Here is a 22252-nt window from a genome sequence, read left to right on the forward strand (position 1 = left end):
GATTACCTAATAGTTGTCAGAGTATGTATTTGAATACTGGTTTTCTTGATTTCAAGTTCACTTGCATCTCAGACTTGAAGGTCAATATGCTCTAGCCACGTTGTTACAAATTTAACAAAAAGTAATTGTAGGGCATGGGAGAGAAAACAGGCATAGAAGTCAGAAAGGGGTATTTGTAACGACAGGCAGAAGTTGGTCAATCAGGCAACGAACATTTGTTAAATGCAATGGACTTTTAAGCACTGGGGACCCAAAGAAAGGTAAAACAGTCCCTGATCTCAAAGAGCTCACAATTCAATGGGAGACATCACATCATGAAAACAATTATATACAAACAAGTTTATAATTTATTTTTATATATGTTATACATAATCTTGTTTATATGTCAATATAAAATATATACATATAAATACAAATGTATGCATATAAAATCTTGCTTGTACATAATTGATGAGAAATGAGAAAACTGAGTATGAGAGAGATTAAATGACTTGTCTGGGGTTGCTCTTCAATCTGTCTCCCAATCTCCCTGTCTACCCATCCATCTATTTATCTATCTAAAATTAAAGATAATCAAAACAGGGAGTAGATACACTTTAGAAAAGGACAGAATCCCGGGAGCTTGGGCTACGGCTTTCTGTACCTGTCATCCTACCTTCCCCATGCCTCTTCGCTCGGCCCCGCCCCTGCATGGCTCCGCCTCCTAATTCCGAGCCTTTACGCAGCAGGCCCACGTGCACCGCTATCCTCCACCCATCTTCCTCTTCTCGGCCAATGGACTCGCGAGTACATCATCAGTTTCCGCCTACAGCGCCGATCACGTGACACCGGCCGCTGCCCTCCTCTTTCGTAGCCGCGGGATTAAGGAAAATGGCGAAGGTTTCGGAGCTCTATGATGTGACCTGGGAAGGTAACTGTTCAGAGGTTGGGGCTGGAAGGGTATAGAAGGCCCAGAGCCCCTGATGTCCGTGGGCATCTGGGTCATGTGGCTGCCCCCCCCGCGGACTGTCGTGCTTGATCTCTAGCTTTCCGAGCTGAGCCGGGGTCTGAGGTGGACCCCGACCTAGGCCCTGGGCGGCGGCCTGGGACGGGCCCCTTTGGGCTGGCTTCTTCAGGTTTGCTGACCGATGGACCTGTCTCACTTATCCTGGGTTCTCTCTAACATGTAGGCAAGATGCGAGGCAGTCGTTTGTTCCGATGGAGGCAGTGTAGGTGATTAGGGTAGTCCCAGGGAGGTAGAGCTGGGCCCTGGTGGTGACACCATAGTGAACGAGAAGGTTTATGAAAAGTCCTTAGACTTGTTATGTACTATTTTTAAAGGCTCCATTTCTCCCTCTTCGTTTCATCTATAGTTCCATTCATTGTTTTTCCTGCCAGATCATCAGAAATTGGGTGAAATATTCTAGGCCCCCATTTATTATGGCAGGCCCTCGTTTTTGTTCACCTTGAAAGCCCAAATGGGGGGTGGGGGTGGGTGGGGTCACTGCTTGACCTGAGCCCACGGTGCGTGTACTTTATTTCTGGAAGACCCTCAGTCTCGCCGAACTGAGTTAGTCAGCATTTATTAAGTGCTTTATATGTGCCAGGCATTGTGCTAAATTTTTGGGATACAAAAAGAAGCAAAAGACAGTACTTGCCTATAAGAATCTTACAGTCAAACAGGGGAGACAACATGCAAACAAATATGTACAAACCAAGCTATATACAAGATAAATTGGAAATAATTTACAGGGGGAAGGTACAAGAATAAATAAGCATTGGGGAAAGCATCCAATAAAAGATGGGATTTTAGTTGGGACTAAACTAAACAGGTCAGTAAGTAAAGTGGAGCAGGGAAAAGTATTCCAGGCATTGGAAGATAGCCAGAGAAAATGCTGAGAGATGGAGTATTTTGTTAGTGGAATAATCAGAAGAGCAGTGCCACTGGATAGAATGGTATGAGTTGGAGAGGAAGAAGATTGGAAAGGTAGGTGGCAGCTAGATTATAATTCGCTTTGAATGCCATACAGAGAATTTTATATTTGTGCCCTAAGGCAATAAAGAGCCACTGGAATTTATTGTGCAGGGGGTAGGAGGTGGTGGACTTAACCTACACTTTAGGAAAATTTCTTCAGTGTCTAAATGAAGGATGAATTGGAATGGGGAGAGACTTGAGATAGAGGGATAGATAGGTAGATATCTTCACATGTGTATGATAAATTAGAGATGAGCTGAGGGAAGGCCCTAGTATTAAAGGCAGATCTGGCAAGGCTTCTTGTAATTGGTGGACTTTAAACTTGGTCTTTAAGGAAGCAAGGGTTACTGGGATAAGGAGGGAGTGCATTTCAGGTTTGGGGGCCAGCCAGTGAAAACACAGTCAGGAGGCCAGTGTTACTGGATCAAAGAGTACATGGTAGAAATTGAGATGTAAGAAGTCTAGAAAGGCTTTGAATACCAAACAAGAAATTTATATTTGATCCTGGAATTCATAGGGAACCAATGAAGTTTATTGAATACAGATATTCTTAACCTGGAATTTGTGAACTTTATTTAAAATTTTATTTTGATAATTCTCAATAAATTGGTTTCCTTTGTAATCCTTTTTATGTATTTAAAAGCATCATTCTGAGAAAAGATTCATATTCTTTACCAGACTGCTAAAGGGACATTTGAACTCCCAAACAAGATTTTTTAGCAAATATATACCAGTGGTGTATATAGGTTGTCTATTGGCCATTCTTTTCTTTTACCACATGGACAAAAAAAGTTTTAAAGAAGCCTTGGCATATTTGGTAATCTTGAACATTGAACAACTTGGGTTCAAATCCTGTGTTACCATGGGCAGGTAAGTTGCTAAACTTCTCTGAACCTAGGGTTTCCTCTTTGTACACTGATAATCCTATCTACAAAATATTTTTGGCAAGTTGCATCTGCTTCAATGAAAATATTCTGATGGAAAGCTACTTAAAAAGGTGATTGATAGGAGCCCATAGAATTAGATTTTCATTTAGCTTCTTAAGAACTATAATGGAAGATCAATGGTCAGAATTCTTGCCTTGGAGGTATAAACAATATTTTGGCAAGTTTACATTACTCTGGTTTGTTTCTTGACTTTGAAATTTTTTTTGTGTTTTTTATTACTTTATATGAGAGAAAAACAAAAGCAAGCTACTTTTATACTTTATATTATTTGGAAAAAAATAATTAACATAAGCAAAATTTTAGTTTATGATGTCTACAGATAATGGCTTCAGAAAGCAGTTGAATGGGAAGACTACTAGGCTGGGATTAAAAGTGAATTCTAGGACTGACTAGGTCAATAACTAGTTGCGTGGACTTGAGCAAATTGTTTCGGGCTATGAGGTGGATATATCACCTGCCATTTAGAAGACCAGACTGGTGATTCTATTACTGCCATAAAGTACTTCTGTGACTTTGGCACATTGCTTAACACTAACCTCCTCTGTTTTTTTTGTCTGAAATGAGAGGCTTTGATTAGAACATGCAGGAACACTTAACCTGGGGTGTTTGAACTTGTTTTGAAAAAATATTTCAATAAATATTTAGTTACAACTAATTTCCTTTGAAATCCTATGTAATTTGTTGTATGGACATTATTCTGAGAAGGTATCCATAAACTTCGCCAGGTTGCCAAATGATTCCCTGATACAAAGAAGGTTAAGAATCCTTGGGTTATCTATTTCTCCACTTTTAACTTCTCAACCAGAGCTATCAAACTTGCACTCTAAAGTGTAGGGAGAATGAGATTAAAATATATTTGGGGACTGATTAACAAAATAAATGAAAATATAGCAAAAGATAATTATATTACATTTAAAACTAAGTTATTATGCAGCTTATAGGTATTCTTATAGATGGAGTAGTGGCTCCTGTTTCTATTTAAGTTTGATATCATTGTTCCAAACCTTCTGCATTATGGCTTCTTACCTCATCTTTCAATTGAAACTACTCCCTCCAAATTTTAACTCTACTTTGAATTTTATAATAATTTTTTAAAATCTCATTATTCTTTGTGTCTCAGCATAGTAAACAGAGAGACTGTTTTAAGCTATGTCTCCACTTCCTTTGCTCTCTATATCTTATTAACTCTTTTTATCTGGCTTTCATTTTCATCATTCAACTAAAATTGTTCTCTCAAAAGTTACTACTCTTATTGGCTGAATCTAATGACCTTTTTCCAATCCTCTTTTTTATTGACTTTGCCACTCTTATTCACTCCCTTCTCCTTGCTACTCTTTTTTCTAGACTTTTATTATATAGTTTTTTCCAGTTCTCTTAACTATCTGACCACTCAGTCTCTTGGTGATCTTCCATGTCACTGCCACTAATAGTGAGTTTGCCTCATCCTACCTTCTAGGGCAGTGATGGCAAACCTTTTAAAGGGAGTCCTGCACCCCTCTCCACCCCTCCCTCCACCCCCCAAATAAGAGAAAGGAAGTGCTTCCATTGGGCTGCTGAGCAGAGGGGTGGGTGATGTTAAAAAATGGCCTCAGGCCATCATGGAGAGGGGAAAGAGAGCAGCTCCCCCAGTCCCTCTGCCTTTCTGGGGGGATCGAAGGAGTGGGAGGTGTACGTGCCCACAGAGATTGCTCTATGTGCCATCTTTGACATCCATATCATGAGTTCACCATCATTGTTTCGGGGTCTATGCTGAGCCTTCTTTTCTGTCTTTTTTTATTAACACTCTGTGATCTGATCAGCATCCATAAATTTAATTATCTATATGCATATGATTCTGAGTTTTATTTGTCCAGCTCTAACCTTTTTTCTGCCTTTGAGACCCCTGTCACAGTTGCCTTTTGTCCAGTAGGCATTTCAAACTCACCTTGTCCAAAACAATTCATTATCTTCCCAAATCCTCTTCTCTTCTATTTTATTACTATTAGGGGCACTATTATTCTCCCAGTTGCCAAATTTATAACCTTGACTCCTCCCAAATCCAAATCCTGTCCGTTGCCAACTTGATACAACTTTCATAACATCTCTTGCCTCAAATCTCTCTGGACTCATCCATCTTCCATTTAACTGTGAAAGTGTTTTTCTTAAAACATAGTACCTCTACTCAGTAAACTCCAGGAGCTCCTTATGGCCTCTAGAATCAGATATAAATGCCTGTTTGGTTTTTATAATTAGTCTGTTTACAGTCTTCCTACACATTGTTTCCTTCCACATACTCCTGGCCTTCTTGCTCTTCATCTCATGGAATACTCCCATCTTCCAACTCAGTACCCAATCATTGACTGTTTGCCATGTCTCCAATACTACCTCAACTCTGTCTCTTAGGTTTCAAATCAGATCAGTTCAGATCTCACTTCCTGTCAGACACCTTTCCTGATGCTAGCAATTTACCTGTGATATCACCTCCATTTTACCCTATATAGCTTGTGTCAACATAGTCATTTGCCAGTTGTGTTCTATAAGCTCCTTGAGGCCAGAGGCTATGTTTTTGCCTTTTTTGTGTGTCCTCAGACCCTAGCACACAGGAAGCACTTAATAAAGACTTGTTGATTTGTCTTTTTTTCCCCAACCCTTCACTCAAATACTAGATTGGTTCTAAGGCAGAAGACTGGTAAGGACTAGACAATGGAGATTAAGGGATCTGCCCAGGGTCACACAGCTAGGAAGTGACAGGCCATATTTGAACTCAGTACCTATTGTCTCTGGGCCTGATTCTCTATTCCCTGGGCCACCGAGCTGCCCTCAATTTGTCTTAGAGGGGGAGATAAGATATACATGAAATGAAGAATGAATAGCGGAAGATGTAGAATATTTTAATTAATTCACATTTATTTTCCATGCTAAGATGTTCTTAGCACTTTCTCCATAAACCTCTGAGTTTAATAGCATAAGTATTATTATCCCTATTTTATAGGTGTCAAAGCAGGTTAAGGGAGACTGTAAAGTGATTTGCCTAGTCAAATGGCTAATAAGACTATGTTATGTGAAAGGCAGTGAGGTGATACAGTGGATAGAGCAATGAGCTTAAGAAAGAAAGAAATGAATTCAGATTTTGCCTCAGATACTTCCTAGCTATATGACTGTGGTCAAGGCATTTAACTTTTTTTTTTTAAAGCCTCACTTTCCTCATCTGTAAACTGGGTATAATAATTATTCCTGCCTCATAGGCATTTATTTCATTTCATTATGAAGACCAAATGAAGGAACATTGTAACATGTTTGCAAAAGTGTGCTATATAAATGCTATTTTTATTCATGTCCATTTGGATTGGAAATAAAGTTTCAGAATTCTTGGCTCAATGTTCTTTACATAGTCCGATGCTAGAGTAAATGCTAGATGTTATAGTAGTAAGACATAATAAAAAATTTCCCACTAATTCTTGGCTTCAAAGACTTTGGGGTCCTGACATTCTGTATATAGAATTTGTTTATTTGGGCCTATTCTCAGAAAATGTGAATTCAAGTTCTGTTCTGATACTTGTTAACTTATAGACAAGTCACTTCATTATATTTGAGCTTCAGTTTTCTCATTTGTAATGTAGAAATAATACTTGCATTTCCTACTGCAGAGTTGTTGGGAAGAAAATATTTAAAGCACTATATAAATCTGAGCTATCGCTATCATTTATTAAGACTTGGAAGTTTTGTTAAGCAGTTATGATAGTTGATAGACTTAAAATAATTTTATCTCTCCCATCCTCTCAACCATCTCACCTAAAAATAGTTTGTAGAGTTTTATACTTTGGAAGTTCATATTTAGGGATAGTTTCCATATAAATCCACTTGTGTGTTTGCAGGAAAGTATGGTTATAGAAAACATTCTCCTTTTAGTTTTTGGAGGTCAAACTAATGTCTAGAATTGTGTACTTCTTGAGCTCTTATTATAGTAGAATCTTGAATGCCAAAAAATTTTGTAAACTTTGCACACATACTGATGAACTACAATTGTCCATTGATTAAGAAAATATATGCTTACAAACTAAAATGATGTAGTAATGCTTTTAAATAAATTTATTTTATTAATATCTACATAATTTGAAAATTTGCAATATGTATTATGAACATTGTTTAGTATATAGCAGATACATTTATTTATATATTTATTACTCATTTAAGTTTCTCAATTATGGATTCAGAGACCTCTTACATCTCCAGGACTACAGGTTGGGAACTAGCCTAACATTATGTTTTGAAATAGATGGTAAAATCAGAAATCATTATATGCTGAGCAGCTGAAATACGCCGTGAGAGAAGCCTGAAAGAATGACAAATCAATTGTACTATTACTGTGCAACTTCTTTTATTGTAGAATTTTGGATTTGAAATTCATTAAAAGTCATCTAGCTCAGTTGCTTACCTGATGCATGTTATGATGGCTTTCTATCCACAACCTCATACTTAGGGATGTTGAAATTATGGATGTTGAAAAATTGTTATATTCAAGGCTTGATTAAATAAAACTGGATGAAGAAATTAATTTGTTATTGAAAGTTTATTTCTGTAAAGGTGAACTTGAAGCTTAAAAGTTTTGATTTGGAGCAGTCTCTTTGTGTTAAAGTATGATGAAAAAAGAGATAGGAAGGGAAGAAATCCAAATGATATCAGCTGTGAAAAAGAGAAGAGGTAGTTATAGATGAATGGCCTCAAATTTTCTTTGTTTGTTTGTTTGTTTCTTTCTTTAAACCCTTAACTTCTGTGTATTGACTCATAGGTGAAAAAGAGTGGTAAGGGTGGGCAATGGGGGTCAAGTGACTTGCCCAGGGTCACACAGCTGGGAAGTGTCTGAGGCTGGCTTTGAACCTAGGACCTCCGGTCTCTAGGCATGACTCTCAATCCACTGAGCTACCCAGCTGCCCCTGGCCTAAATTGTTCAGTGAAGTATGAGACAGATTCTCAGCTGAGAGGTTTCAGAGAAGGTACTATGGGACACTTAAGAAGGGAAAGAAACAGTTGGAAAAAGCAGCTGTTGTGAGTGGGCTTATAGATTAATTAAGGACTTGTAGAAGGATTAATTTGCTGCAATGAGGATTTATTTGAGATTCAGATTTGTAGGGGGCCTTTTCACTATAGTTTTGTGATTTTCAGTTCAGCAGCATGAGAATAGGAATGAAGGCAGTGGATGGTAGGAGTAATTCAAGAGTGGGACTTGGCAAAGCATGGTCAGTATAAGAAGACTAGATTGTGGAGATGAACTGGTTGGTTCACCAAAGCATTGAGATTCTAGGGAAGGGAGGAAAGTATAGGCAACACAGAGTGGAACTCTTAGGGGTGGAGGAGTTGGAGGGTTTGGTGACATCTAATGAAATGAAGATGACCAATAGGGTTACATATTAAGTGTCTTAAGCCAGAGAGAAAGATGGAATGTTAAAATATTAGGACCATATAAACTGTAGTTTATAAAGATAAAAGCAGAATACTTGTGGGTGATGGCAAGGACATGGCCATTGTGTGGTAGCTGAGGTAAAATGGAGGAATATGTTATAGGAATTGATTAGACTGAGAAACTGATGTTAGGGTGTTTGAGGGAGGATCAATATGTATTAGTAAAATCTCCCACTATTAGGGTAGGGGTTGGAAAGAAGAAAAGAGAGGCTGTGAGCCAGGCATTGAACTCATAAAGAAGAAAGGAGAAATTTCTTATGAAGAAAATGCTATGAGTCTTTATTGTATGATAAATTGGGATTGATTGAATATCAAAGGAGGAGAGAAGTTACTGAGTGATGGTGGTAGAGGGAGAGTCTGGTAGTGGCAGTGGGGAGCAAAGAGTATTCTGAATTCCCATACACCAAGAGTATGTGAATTTAGGGGTATGAGTGAAAAATTAGACCAGTTCTTAGAAGGTACTCAAGGATGCTGAGTCATTAAGAGGGAGCCATGCCTTAGTGAGAACCAATGGATGGGTGGAGTTAGAAGAGAAGAAGTTAAGATGAAAGGAGTTAATTAGATATGAAATAGGCATTCCAGAGATAGTAGAGAATATAGGACTGAGGATGGAAGTAAGAGAACAGTGGGAAATCTGGAAAGGAGGTTTGTGTAATCACTAGACTAGTCATGGTGAGAGTTTGCTAATCATTAAGGATTAAATCCAGAAGGTTTAGAGAAGTCTGTTTTATTTTGATTTCTATACCACTTCATGTTAGTCCTCCCTTCCTCAAAATTACTTTGGGTTTATTTTGCATTTATTTTTCTTTCTATATATTATTACCTCCAGTAGAAAGTAAATTCTTTGAAGGCAGAGGCCAATTTTGCCTTTCTTTCAGTTCCCCAGTGATTGGCACATAATAGAGGTTTAACATATTTGTCAAATTAAGGGCTTGCATGTAGTTGTAAAACTACTGTCAAGGAAGGATTTGAACTAATGAATTAAAAAGTAGTTTTTATATGTGTGAGGCCCAGTGCTAAGCAATGGAGATATCTCCTGTTCTCTTTTAATGGGGGAAATAAAACATAGTAGAGGTTTCATTTCCTATTTAGTTGGAAAGTCCCCTTAGCCTGTAGAATGCAGATGCAAAGTGGTGTAAACCATCTTTTAATGTCATTTCCACTGATAAAATCTTATCTCTGGGGCAGCTAGGTAGTAGAATGGATAGAGAACCAGGTCTGAAGTCAGAGGGCCAGGTATTAAATGTGGCCTAAGACAATTCCTAGCAGTGGGCCCCTAGACAAGTCATTTAACCCCACTTGAATGGCACTTGCCATTCTTCTGTCTTAGATTGGATGGCTGAAAGTAAGGGTTTTTATATGTATGTGTTATTTATACACGCAGGGACACATATACATACATACCTAAATCTGCTGCCAGCATTATAATTATTAATGCTTGGCATTTGACAGTGCTAAAGACTTTGGTGGGGAGAACTTTTTTTTTTTTTTTGACAACCATAGCTACTGAAAAGGCCAAGGCAATAGTACTGCAGAAGTCATTTCCAGATGACAAGAGTTGCTTCCCTAGATAGAAGCTATGGAAACTTGGATGAAAATAGGACCCTGATAGTAGGGGAAGGGTACTGCTATTCCTGAGTTTTGGGAGTTTTGGTCAATGGCTAGTATTGATGGGAGAAGGAATAGTAAGCTCCTTCTCCACAGAAGTTACTTTCCTCAGTGATGGAGAGGAGCATAGGCTGGAAGCAGGGACCAAGTGATCTGGGGAACACTACTATTTCCTTTGAGTCAGGGGGAGATGTAATACTTGAAGTGAGCAGTGATTTTCCTCACTTGGCAAATGCTACTTCCTGCTTCTGCTAGGTTGGTTGCCTGCCCTAGAGGTGGCAGTTGGTTGGTATTTGATTTGAATCCAGGGCTTTGTTCCAAATTTGCCAGTCTAGCACACCATCTACTACACCAGTGAGGTCAAACTTAAATAGAAGTGGTGACCACTAAACCATACAGCTGGCCACATATTGACTTAGAAAATCACATATTAACATTATATTCTCTTGTATTTTTATTTATTTGTGAAATATTTTTTAATACTTTTTAAATCTGGTTTGGCCCTGTGAATGTTTGACCTCACTGTACTATGCTACATTGCTTCTAATATTTTGGAGTTGCTTTTTTAGAGAAACATGTATGGTAGTGATGTTCAGAATCTGGTGGCTGTATGGAAAGTAAATTGTTAGGGCCAGAATATGAAATGACTTATGTTACTTGGATGAAATTTAAACTTCTCTATTTGCCATATAAAGTTTCTCAAAAACCTTCTTACCTCTCTACTTACAGCGTGTTTTCTGTCACCATGGTATTGCATCCTCTCTCTTTTTCACTTCTACACACCCTACAAGAGCAGTAACCCACTTGCCGTTTTCTTGAACACAATACTTCCTCTTCTATCCTCCATGCTTCTTTCTCATTTTCTTAGGCTTCCTAAGACCTTTAGGTTTAAATGAAGCCTACACTTTTTTCAAGAGGCCTATCCCCAGGTGCTAGAGTCCTCTGTTCTCAGATTTCTTCCCATCAACTTGGAATATACTTTATATGTTCCTAGTAACATCGAATGAAGTGCTGCTAGATGTTGTAATTGACCCAATGAAAGGAAGGAGTGGAAGGAAGTGGAGAGGAAGAAATTTTTAAGTTTACAAGGTCGTATATACAAGTATAAGTTAATAAGGTTAATTAAGTTTCTGAAGAGATTAATTTTTTACAAGTATGTAGAATTTAAGTTTAAGGGACATCATGAGAAAATGTTCTCCTAGAAGCTATTATTACTATATATTTTAATTTTATATTTCATAATTCATATATAATATAATATATGTAATATAAACAATATATTATATAACAATACTATATTACATATAAGCATTATATGTGATATACTCAATATTAAACTATTAATAAGCATTTATTAGGAGCCTAATATGTGTCAGGCACTGTGCTAAGTGATGGGGATACAATATAAAAAAGAGAAAAAAGGCAGTCTCTGTCCTTGAGTAGGTCACAATCTAATGGGAGAGACAAGGTAAGGAAGCTTTATAAAAGAGGCAATTCCCCTAGAATTGAGGTGATGGAAAAGACTTCCTATAATAAGTAAGATATTAGTTAAGACATAAAAGAAGCCAGGGGAGCCAGAATGGGAGCCTTCCAGGTATGTGGAACAGCTAGCCAGAGGGAATGCTTAGAGCTAAGAGGAATATCTTGTTTGTGGAACAGCAGAGAGGCCAGTCAGTGTCATTGGACTGAAGAGTATATAGTGGGCAATGAGATGTAAGAAATGTGAGACTGAAATGGTTGGAGGAGGCTAGATTATTATGAAGGGCTTTAAATGCCAAACAAAGCATTTTGTATTTGCTCTTCAAGGCAACAAAGAGCCACTGGAGTTTATTAATAGGTAGGGTAGGGAATGACATAGTCAGAACTATGCTTTAGAAAAATTACTTTGATGGATGAATGAAGTAATCAATGAACTGGAATGGGGAGTTCAAGGGTGATTGAAGGAAAGTCACTATGTATGTTAAAGTCACCTAGAATTTGGGCAGGAGTTTAGAAGAAAAAAATACTGTGAACTCTTTGAGGAAAGAAGGGGAAGGACTAGATAGTCTATGGGGAACAGCTACCCATATTTTGATTGGTAGTAAATATGGATTGTCTGAACCTTAAAACAAGAGAGGTTGCTCTGTGATGGAGGAAGGAGACCAAGACCCTGGAATTGGCAGCAAGGAGTTTTCCAACTCACTGGGCTTGAGGAAGTAAGTGAAAATGCTACTAGTATTGGAAAGGATAGCCAAGGAGGCTGTGTCATTATGGGGAGCTATGATTATATTCCTGCATCTATATTTTGGAAAATAATATGCATGCTGCCCTTTCCACACCTAAGCACTATTTTTTTGGTTTGTAGTTACATAGTATTTAGATGAGGAAAGGACTGCTTTTTCTCAGATGTTACAATAGACTTCTTTAAAAAACAAAACAAAATGAAAAACCCTACCTCCTATTTTAGAATCAGTCAAGCATTAAGTGCTAGCAAATAGGGGTTAAGTGACTTGCCCAGGGTCATACAGCTAGGAAATATCTTGAGGGTAGAATTGAACCCGGGACCTTGCATCTTTAAGCTTGGCTTTCAATCCACTGAGCCACCCAGCTATCCCCTATTGCAGTAGCTTTCTAATTAATTAACTGGTCACAGCTATGTTCAGTCTTTGGTTTCCATTTGTTGCTTATACTTTGATGTTTATAGCTCTTGCTTGAAGTATAATTTTAACCAGATTTCCAGGCCTTATTTCTCATTCATGTGTCCTGGGTATAGCCTAACTAGACAATTCAGAGTTCCCAAAACATTCCTTTCTGTCTTCTTACTTATACTGCTTTGTGTATCTGTGTATCTTCTTTTAATTCTGACTGTTCCTTTAGGATGAGCTTTCAAAATCCAGTTCAAAGCACAAGTAGTTTATAAAACTTTCTTGATTCTCTGAGTTCCTCTCCCTCACCTCCTAACCAAAAGTAATTTTACATTATAATATCTCATACTGCTTTGTACCAATCTATTGAATTTTTAAATTACATTTTGTATTTCACTTATTTGCACATATATCTTATTTGCTGTATTAGGTTTAAGTTCCAGGATAGTTAGGACCCATATTCTTTGCATTCCTAGTGGAGTGGAAGGAACTTTTTCCTCTTCATCTCCATCTTCTAGATTGCCTGTCTTCCTTCAAGTCTCAACTAAGCTTTCACTTTCTCTAAAAGCCTTTTCCAGACCTCCCTTATCTTAAGCCTTTCCTCTGAGATTATCCCATATTTATCTTGTCTATACATAGTTGCTTCATGAACTTGAGAATGGGAACTGCTTTTTGCTTCTCTTTCTATCTCAACACCTAGCAAAGTGCTTGGCACATAGCAGGTTCTTAAGAAATGATAGTTGACTGACTGAAAGAAGGCTTTGGTTGATTTTACTTATTAGCTTTTTAATTTTGAGTAAGTTACTTTATCTATCCTAGCTCTAACTTCCCTTACCTTGTGGATTTGAACTATAAAATTCTAGCCCTATTTCTCTGATCAGTATATATGAAGCTTAAATAAAATGGGGAAGGGTAAATGTAAGCAGTAGAACTAGTCTGTCATGTGTCATTAGTAAAAGAAAAAATTCTTGACTTGTTATATACTTTAAATAGCTATAAGAGACAGAGAAATAAAATAGTTGACCCTCAAGCTTATTCAGAGTATGTAAGTGACTGTTTACAGTGTAAGCTTGTAATAATAGCTTAATAAAGCCATCTTAAATTCAAGCCACTTAGGCTGTATATAAGAACAATGATTGCTGAGTTGTTTTTAAACATGAACCAATATATTACCCAGAATTAGTGAAAAGGGCTTTAAAGTGAAAATAATATAGAGAAACCGGTCAATGTGTAGCCATTGTGCTGCTGCTCTGAAATTTTATTTTAATTTATGAATTGATTTTTCATTTTTGAATTTGTTATTGACTAAAGAAGTCAACATTTTTGTTTTTCAGAAATGCGGGATAAAATGAGAAAATGGAGGGAAGAAAATTACCGAAATAGTGAACAGATAGTAGAAGTCGGAGAGGAGTTAATTAATGAATATGCTTCGAAGCTTGGAGATGATGGTAAGCTTTTAGTTTTTTAACAATTAATATATTTTAATACATATTTTTAATGAGCTCAGTTGTTAATAATTGAATCCAATGGGTGACCTTGTTGATGAGAAAAAATGACTCACTCAAGAAGTACAGAGAACCCTACAGATGTCGCCAGCTATCTATATGCCACCTTTTTCCATTGTTGACTCCAGGTGGTAAATTCCCTTATATGACCCATTAGCTGCTGAATTTTGTTGTGGGTAATTTTTACCCTATGTCAAAGATCAATGATTTTGTCAGATTCACTTCCCCCAGTTACACAAATAAGTACCCCAGCTTTAGTTTAGCAGATAATCTTCAGAAGTTACTTTGATCAAAAATTCAGCTCTGCAGTTAACCTGGAATGACACTTTCAAAATTTTGGCTTATTCTTGGGTAACAGATATAGTAAATGCTTTACCAGGCCAATTATTAAAAACCTTTTTAGCTTGGTAGAATTAGCAAGACCCTGTTAGTATTGACTTAGATTTTGAAGAACCCAGTCACTTCCAAACCACAGTGGCGATTTTGAAGGAGAACTTTAGTAGAACTATACTTTTGTGTACCATACTGCTGCATCAAAAAAATTCTGTTGTTCTAATGATTATATATTTTTTAAAAAAGCCCTAGTTTTGGAATTAAAGGAATTGGATTTAAAAATCAAAGTAGTTCTGTTTGACCTTTGGTGAATTAATTCACTTTAATTCACTTCTCTGTGCCTCAGTTTTTTCATCTGTAAAATTAGAGTTGGAGTAGGTGATCTTTATATTCTTTTACAGTTCTGCCTTTCACCACACAGCTAAAGTTCATTGCCACCAAAAATATATCTTAATTTCAGCACAGAATTTGACCAACTTATCTTTGATACCCATAATAATAAACTTAGATGGATTTGTGGTAGATTGAGCCACTCTAGTAAGATTAATGGACTCTGTAACCTGCAGGGAGAGTGGTGGAGATCTGTCCTTGGTGCTTTTCTTTTTGTTAATGTTTTCTTAAGGATGTAGTAGACCTGTTTATCTCATTTCCTGATGGATATCTAATTTTCCTATGATCCATATGATCTTGATAGCCTTGAATGGGCCAAAGACAAGAAGAAATAAATTCAGATTTCTGCATTTAAGATTTTTTAAATGTCATTGTAGAGAATAAGATAGGATGGTAGCATGTGAAAAAGTCTTATGGATTTTAATTATCGTAAATTAATTAAGAGAAAAAAAAAAGCAAATGTAGCATTTAGTAAATAAAAACAAAGTGTCCAGATTATAAGAGGTAATAATCTCCCTATTCTCTTTTGCTGATGGCCTGTCTTGGGCCCTATAGCAGCTATACCAAAACCTGTCTGTTTTTCTTTCTTGCCATATCAAATCTTTATTATTATTTTTTTTGTGAGTGAATTGGATTAATTTTTTTATTTGAACATTTTTATTTAATTAATTAATTTAGAATATTTTCCCATGGTTACATGATCCATGTTCTTTACCTACTCTCTTCCCATCCCCCTCCCGTAGCTAACGAACAATTCCACTGGGTTTTACATATGTCATTGATCTAGATCTATTTCCATCTTATTAATATTTATATTAGGGTGATCACTTAGGGTCTACATCTCTAATCATATCCCCATCGACCCATGTGATCAAGCAGTCTCTGGATGAGAATAGTGTTCTTTCTCATAAGTCCCTCAGAATTGTCCTGGATCATTGCATTGCTGCTAGTAGAGAAGTCCATTACATTCGATTGTACCACAGTGTATCAGTCTCTGTGTACAGTGTTCTCCTGGCTCTGCTCCTTTCACTCTGCATCAGTTCCTGGAGGTCATTCCAGTCCACATGGAATTCCTCCAGTTTATTATTCCTTTGAGCACAATAGTATTTCATCAACATCAGATACCACCATTTGTTCAGCCACTCCCCAACTGAAGGGCATCCCCTCATTTTCCAATTTTTTGCCACCACAAAGAGTGTGGCTATAAATATTTTTGTACAAGTCTTTTTCCTTATTATATTTTTTGGGGTATAAACCCAGCGGTGATATGGCTGGGTCAAAGGGTAGACAGTCTTTTAGTGCCCTTTGGGAATAGTTCCAAATTGCTATCCAGAATGGTTGGATCAATTCACAATTCCACCAACAATGCATTAATGTCCCAATTTTGCCACATCCCCTCCAACATCTATTACTTTCTTTTGCTGTCATTTTAGCCAGTCTGTTAGGTATGAGGTTGTTTTGATTTGCATTTCTCTAATTATAAAGATTAAGAACACTTTTTCATGTGCTTATTGATAGTTTTGATTTCTTCATCTGAAAATTACCTATTCATGTCCCTTGCCCATTTATCAATTGGGGAATGGCTTGCTTTTTTGTACAATTGATTCAAATCCTTATTATTTTTAGTTTTATTCTTTTTTTTGTTTTTGTTTTTTTTAATTTTTATTTTGAATATTTTCCCATAGTTACATGTTTCATGTCTTTCCCTCTCCCCCAAGTTCCCCTCCCCCCCTTAGCCGATATACAATTCCACTGGGTTTTACATATATCATTGATCATTGATTAAGACCCAATTCCATATTATTGATAGTTGGTCTAGAGTTATCATTTAATGTTTACATCCCCAATAACATCCCCATCAGCTCATGTGTTCAAGCAGTTTTTTTTCTTCTGTGTTTCTCCTCCCACAGTTTTTCCTCTGAATGTGGCTAGTTTTCTTTCTCACAATTCCCTCAACCTTGCACTGGATTCTTGCATTGCTACTAGTAGAGAAGTCCATTATGTTCAGTTGTACCACAGTGTTTCCATCTCTGTATACAATGTTTTTCTGGATCTGCTCCTTTCACTCTGCATCAATTCCTGGAGGTCATTCCAGTTCACATGGAAATCCTCCAGTTCTTTAATCCTTTGAGCAGAGTAGTATTCCATCACCAGCATATACCACAATTTGTTCAGCCATTCCCTAATCGAAGGACATTCTCTCATTTTCCAATTTTTTGCCACCACAAAGAGTGTGGCTATGAATATTTTTGTACAAGTCTTTTTCCTTATTATCTCTTTGGGATATAAACTAAGCAGTGCTAAGGCTGGATCAAAAGGCAGATAGTCTTTTAAAGCCTTTGAGTAATGAATGTTGGAGGGGATGTGGCAAAATTGGGATATTAATGCATTGCTGGTGGAGTTGCAAATTGATCCAACCATTCTAGATGGCAATTTGGAACTATGCTCAAATCCTTATTATTAATCAAATATTTATTCAGTACAAATGCAGTGCTAAGCTTTGGGCTACAGTTATACTGAATGATACAGCCTCCTCACCAGGAGTTAATATTCAAATGGAAAGGTAATAAGGGTATGTATAAGTGCAGTACCCTCCCTACAACCCCCCTTATCAATAGTTTTGCTTTCTGCAGTTTCAGTTACATCTATTCAACCATGAATTCTAGGGAAAAGAGGAAGACAGAAAAGGGTCTACTGCTGGATAAGGAAGAGAGCCAACTCATGAGTCAAGGACATGTGGAGCTTGGAGCTCAGACAGCCTGAAAATAGACACATAGGCAGGTGGCTGTGTGGTGGAGTGGGACCAAGGTCTCTTCCTCCTACGCAGGATGTCCACCCACCCTGCCACTCAGGGGTTCAGTTCTGCTTTCACTTGGAATTGTTTTATTTTAGGGATTTTTTTGTGGGTGTGGGAGGTGGTAGACCAAGGAGTTCTGACCTGAGGGGCAGATGCAGCGGGAAAGCATAGTAATATACTGGAAAGTTAACATAAATGTTAAAAGTTAAAGAAAGAACTGTCTATATAGGATTTTGTTCTATCTGTGGTTTCAGACTTCCTGAGAATAAGTGGCAACTATTCTAAAAATAGTACTTAAATACAAAGTAGTTTGGGAGGGGTTAATTTAATCAGGGAAGTGTTGATATAAGACCTGAGCTAGGTCTTGAAGATTGGGAGGTAGCCTATGTTATGGAGGTGAAAAGAGAGTGCCATCCAGCACAAAAGTGCAAAGACAGAAGCTGGAGTGCCATGTGTGATGAACAATGAGAAAGTCAGTTTGGTTGGGTCATAGAGTATGGGAAGTAGAATTACATAAGCCAAGAATAGAAATATAAGTTTGGGCCAGATTGGGAAGAGATTTAAAAGTTAAACAAAGGACTTTGTGCTTTATCCTAGAGTCATTAAAAAGCTTTTGAAGTTGATTGAGTAGAGAATTGTTGTAATAAGATATGCATTTAAGGAACATCACTGGCCTCAGTATATAGGATGGACTAAAAGTGAGATAAGACATAGAGACCAAGTTAGGAGAATAATCTCTGTAAAGAAGTGAGAAGGGCCTGAACCTCCATAGTAATAGTAAGTAGAGAGAAGGGTTTGGTTATAAGAGATGTTGTAGAATTAGAAACAACAGAATTTGGCACATGATTGAATGTTGTAGGGTAAGAGAGAATGAGGAGTCAAGTGTAATTCCAAGGTTATGAACCTAAGAGATTGGAAAAATTCTGCCTCTCACCAAAGCACTGAAGTTTAGAAGAGAGAAGGTTTTAGAAGAAGAAATGATGATTTCTATTTTAGAGATGTTGAGATCTCCAGGACATCTAGTTTCAATAGATAGTTGGTGAAAGTGAATTAAAGGTCAAGAAAGACCCTGGGACTATATAAGGATCTGGAATTCATATCCATAAAGCTTTGCTAATTAAAATCTTGGGAGCAGAGCAAGGTTTATGAGGAGTGTTGAGAGAGTTGAGTAGGTGACCTAAGATTGAGCCTTAGGAAACACCCACACTTACGTTTTGTAATCTATGATGAACCAGCAAAAGAGTCTGAGAAGTAGCAGCAAGATAATATAGGGGAAATGGAAAAAAATAATGTCACAAAAGCCCAAAAGGCAAAGAATATTCAAGAAGAGAGGGTGGCTACTGCTATCTGTTGTAGTAGATAGGTCAAGAAGGAATAGGATTGAAAAAAAGACTCAACTTTGTCAATTAAGAGATGATTAATAACTTTGGAGAGAGCATTTTCAGTTCAGTGATGAGGTTAGGAGGCATATTTCAGAAAAGTCGAAGAATGAATCTGAAAAGTGGAATCAGTGACTGTAAACAGCTTTTTCAAGAATTTTGGCTGAAAAAGTGAAGAGTGATATAGGGTAGTAGCTTGAAGGTATGGTAGAGTCTATTCAAGACTTTTAGATTGGGGGAGTTTTGAGGGGAGAAGAGGAATGAGACAATTTGTTTTAGAAGATAAGATCAAAGACATGCAGATGGGGATTGATCTTGGCAAGGAGAAGGACCATTTCTTTTTAAGAAATTGAGGTAAAGGAGGAGAGAGAGCTGAGGTTATTCGATTTTGAAATGAAGAGAAAAGGAAGAGCTCATCTGAATAGCCTCAGGTTTCTCAGTAAAGTAAGGTGGAAGGTCTTCAGCTAAAAGAAAGCACGGAGGAAAATGTGGTAGGCTTGAAGTGAGAAAAAGGTTTGAAAAGCTGTGGGGCATGAGATAAGGACTCTCTTAGGGATAATGAAAAGGACTGGTTTGCTGCAGTAAAAGCCCAGTTGAAATAGGATGATAGTAATTTTTCATGGATCCAGTCAACATGATTGTGAGACTTTATTCAGCTCCATTCAGCAGCTCTGGAATAGAGAAAACAGATTGTGGGAACAATCCAGGACCGAGGTTTAGCAAGGGACAAGCCGTGAGAGTATGGAGGGACAATGGATTTGACAATTAATTTTGTGTCTGATATATATAAACTTAAAATTTCCTCACTAAAAATCTCTCTGTGTATTATCCAGCCTTTCCTTCTCCCTTTGCCTGGCACATAGTAATTACTTGCTAAATGATTGATTACTTTCTCATTCTTAATTCCTAATGTCCTGAGCTAACAACACTATGAGGGAGATAATGTAAGTATTATTTTACCCATTTTATAGGCAGAAAGAGTTGAAGTGGCTTCCTAGGGTAACACAGTTAATGTGAAAGGTGGAATTTAGGAGTTTTCTGACTACAAAATTGATGTTCTTTTTTTTTAGTGTCTTATTAGAAATTTTGACATTGTACATTAACATAGGCAAGTTTTCTTTTAAGTTCCACTTAAACTAATCTCAAGGTGTAAAGTATGCTGCTTTTTTATTCTCCAAGGCCTCATCACCATTTTTTGCCCATTATAATTCACTTTGAAGTCTCTTAAAATTATTATGTAATCATAGAATTTTTTTAGTTTAATGGGACCTCCATGACCACTTTTAACTTCATACACAAAGGGAAATCTTTACCATAGCATACCTGAGAATTGGTCACCTGGCCTCTGTGTTTGAAAATCTCCAAGGAGAGAAACCCACCACTTCTTGAGATAGCTCATTTTCCTTTTGGACAATTCAAATTGTTAGGAAGTAGTACCCGTCCCCCTTACCCCCATCAAGCCCAAATTGACATCTTTGCAACTTTTGCCCTTTGCTTTCACTTCTACTTTCTGGGACCAAACAGAGCAAGTCTTATCCTTTCATATGACAGCCCTTCACATACTTGAAGAAAATCATCATGCCCCTCCTGAGTCTTGTTTTCTTCAGACTAGACACGCCCAGTTTCTTAAATAGATTTTCATTTGTCATGGGCTTGAGTCAGATTTTGTTGTTCTTATTGTCTTCCTCTGGACACTCTCCAGTTTGTCAGTGCCTTTTTAAACTAAGGTGCTCAGAACTGAACACGTTATTGCATTTAAAGGTTTATGAGGGCAGAGGATAGTGAGACTGTTACTTTCCTAAGCTGTGTAACTTATTAATGCAATCCAGGAATATATTATCTTTTTTGGCTGCTGTTATAACACTACTAACTCATATTGATCTAAACCCCTTGGTCTTTTTTTTATAACAACTGCTAGCCAACCATACCTTTCCCACCTTTATTTATGGAGTTGCATATTTTTTTTTTTTGGTATCTAAGTACAAGATTTTATATTCTTAACAACTACAACCAGAATTTACATAGAGCTTTAAGGTTTGTAAAGCATTTTTACATATATCATCTCTTTTCATCCTAACAACCATCTGATGAAGTAGGTACTATTATCCCCATTTTACAGAGGAGAAAACTGAGCCTGAGGTAGCTTGTAACTTGCCCGTCATCATATAGCTTTTTAGTATACTTGAGGCAGAATTCAACATTAAACCTTCCTTACTCCATGTCCAGTGCCACTCTCTCCATTGTAAAACATAGCTATCTCCTAATTCTGTCTTATTGCAGTTTTTCAAAGTAGTTTGGCTCTTAACTCTATTATCCACAATTTTAGTTTTTTCTCACAATTATTTCTTATTTTGGTGAACATCTATACCTTTATCTGAATAATTGATAAAAACGTTAAGACAAAATGTGACCAAACAGATCTCTGAGGTCTCAGAAAATAGAAAAAGTAAGAATTTGTGTTCACTGAAGACCTCTTTTCCACAGTGACACTGAATTAACAACTGTTGTTTGTGTTCTGAATTCTTCTGATTGTCTTACTGTCTAATTTATATCTATGGTTTCCACAAGAATGAGAGGCATTTTTTCAAAAACTTTGCTAAAATATGGAAAGACTATATCCCCAGCATTCACTTCATCTTTTAGTCAGTCAGTAAACATATGTTGCAGGAATTACACTAAGTGCTTTACATTTGATAATCATAACAACTCTGTGGGATATGTGTTGTTGTTATCTCCATTTTTCAGTTGCAGAAACAGGGAGAGGTTGTGACTTGTCCAGGATCATACAAGTAGAGACAAGATTTGAATGTCAAGTCTTCCTGACCCTAGACCTACCCTAAGTAATCTCCTAGCTATGTAATCTTGTCACAAAAAATATGCCCAAGATGCTTGCACCTTATTCCTTGGATCTGTTGTTTGTAGACATATATATGTATATTGTAGCTTTCCTGGCTTTAAGCTTCTTGAAGGCAGGGCTAACTTATTTTACCTTTGTATTCTTAGCAACTAGTGGCTGGAATATAGTATGGACTTAAACATTTCTTGTTGATTGTGACTCAGTGATGTCACTATAGTGTGCAAATAATCATTCTTTTGATTCTGGATTTTTTTCTTTTTTCAGTATTTCATTAAATTCCTTATAGATTTTTTTGTATTGCTTATATTTATATCCTAATTACATTTTGGTATTCCATTATGTTAGTATGTCACGATTTATTTTGCTGTTTTCCCTTGGAAGACTTTAGTGATTTTTTTCAGTTGATTTTTATAGTTATA

At 37.0% G+C, this 22252-nt stretch overlaps 1 protein-coding gene across 1 annotated transcript in view; it reads left to right on the forward strand.

The window, feature by feature from the left end:
- The first annotated feature begins 827 nt into the window (after nt 1-827).
- EMC2 (ER membrane protein complex subunit 2) overlaps nt 828-22252 on the forward strand; it is a 64411-nt gene continuing 42986 nt past the window's right edge. The window contains exons 1-2 of the mRNA XM_044668783.1: nt 828-910; nt 13907-14020. Of these exons, the coding sequence (XP_044524718.1) occupies nt 871-910; nt 13907-14020 (154 nt within the window). The 5' untranslated portion in view covers nt 828-870. The remainder of the gene's footprint in view (nt 911-13906; nt 14021-22252) is intronic.

The sequence above is a fragment of the Gracilinanus agilis genome, chromosome 1 (assembly GCF_016433145.1).
Source record: "Gracilinanus agilis isolate LMUSP501 chromosome 1, AgileGrace, whole genome shotgun sequence".
Classification (NCBI taxonomy): Eukaryota; Metazoa; Chordata; class Mammalia; order Didelphimorphia; family Didelphidae; genus Gracilinanus; species Gracilinanus agilis.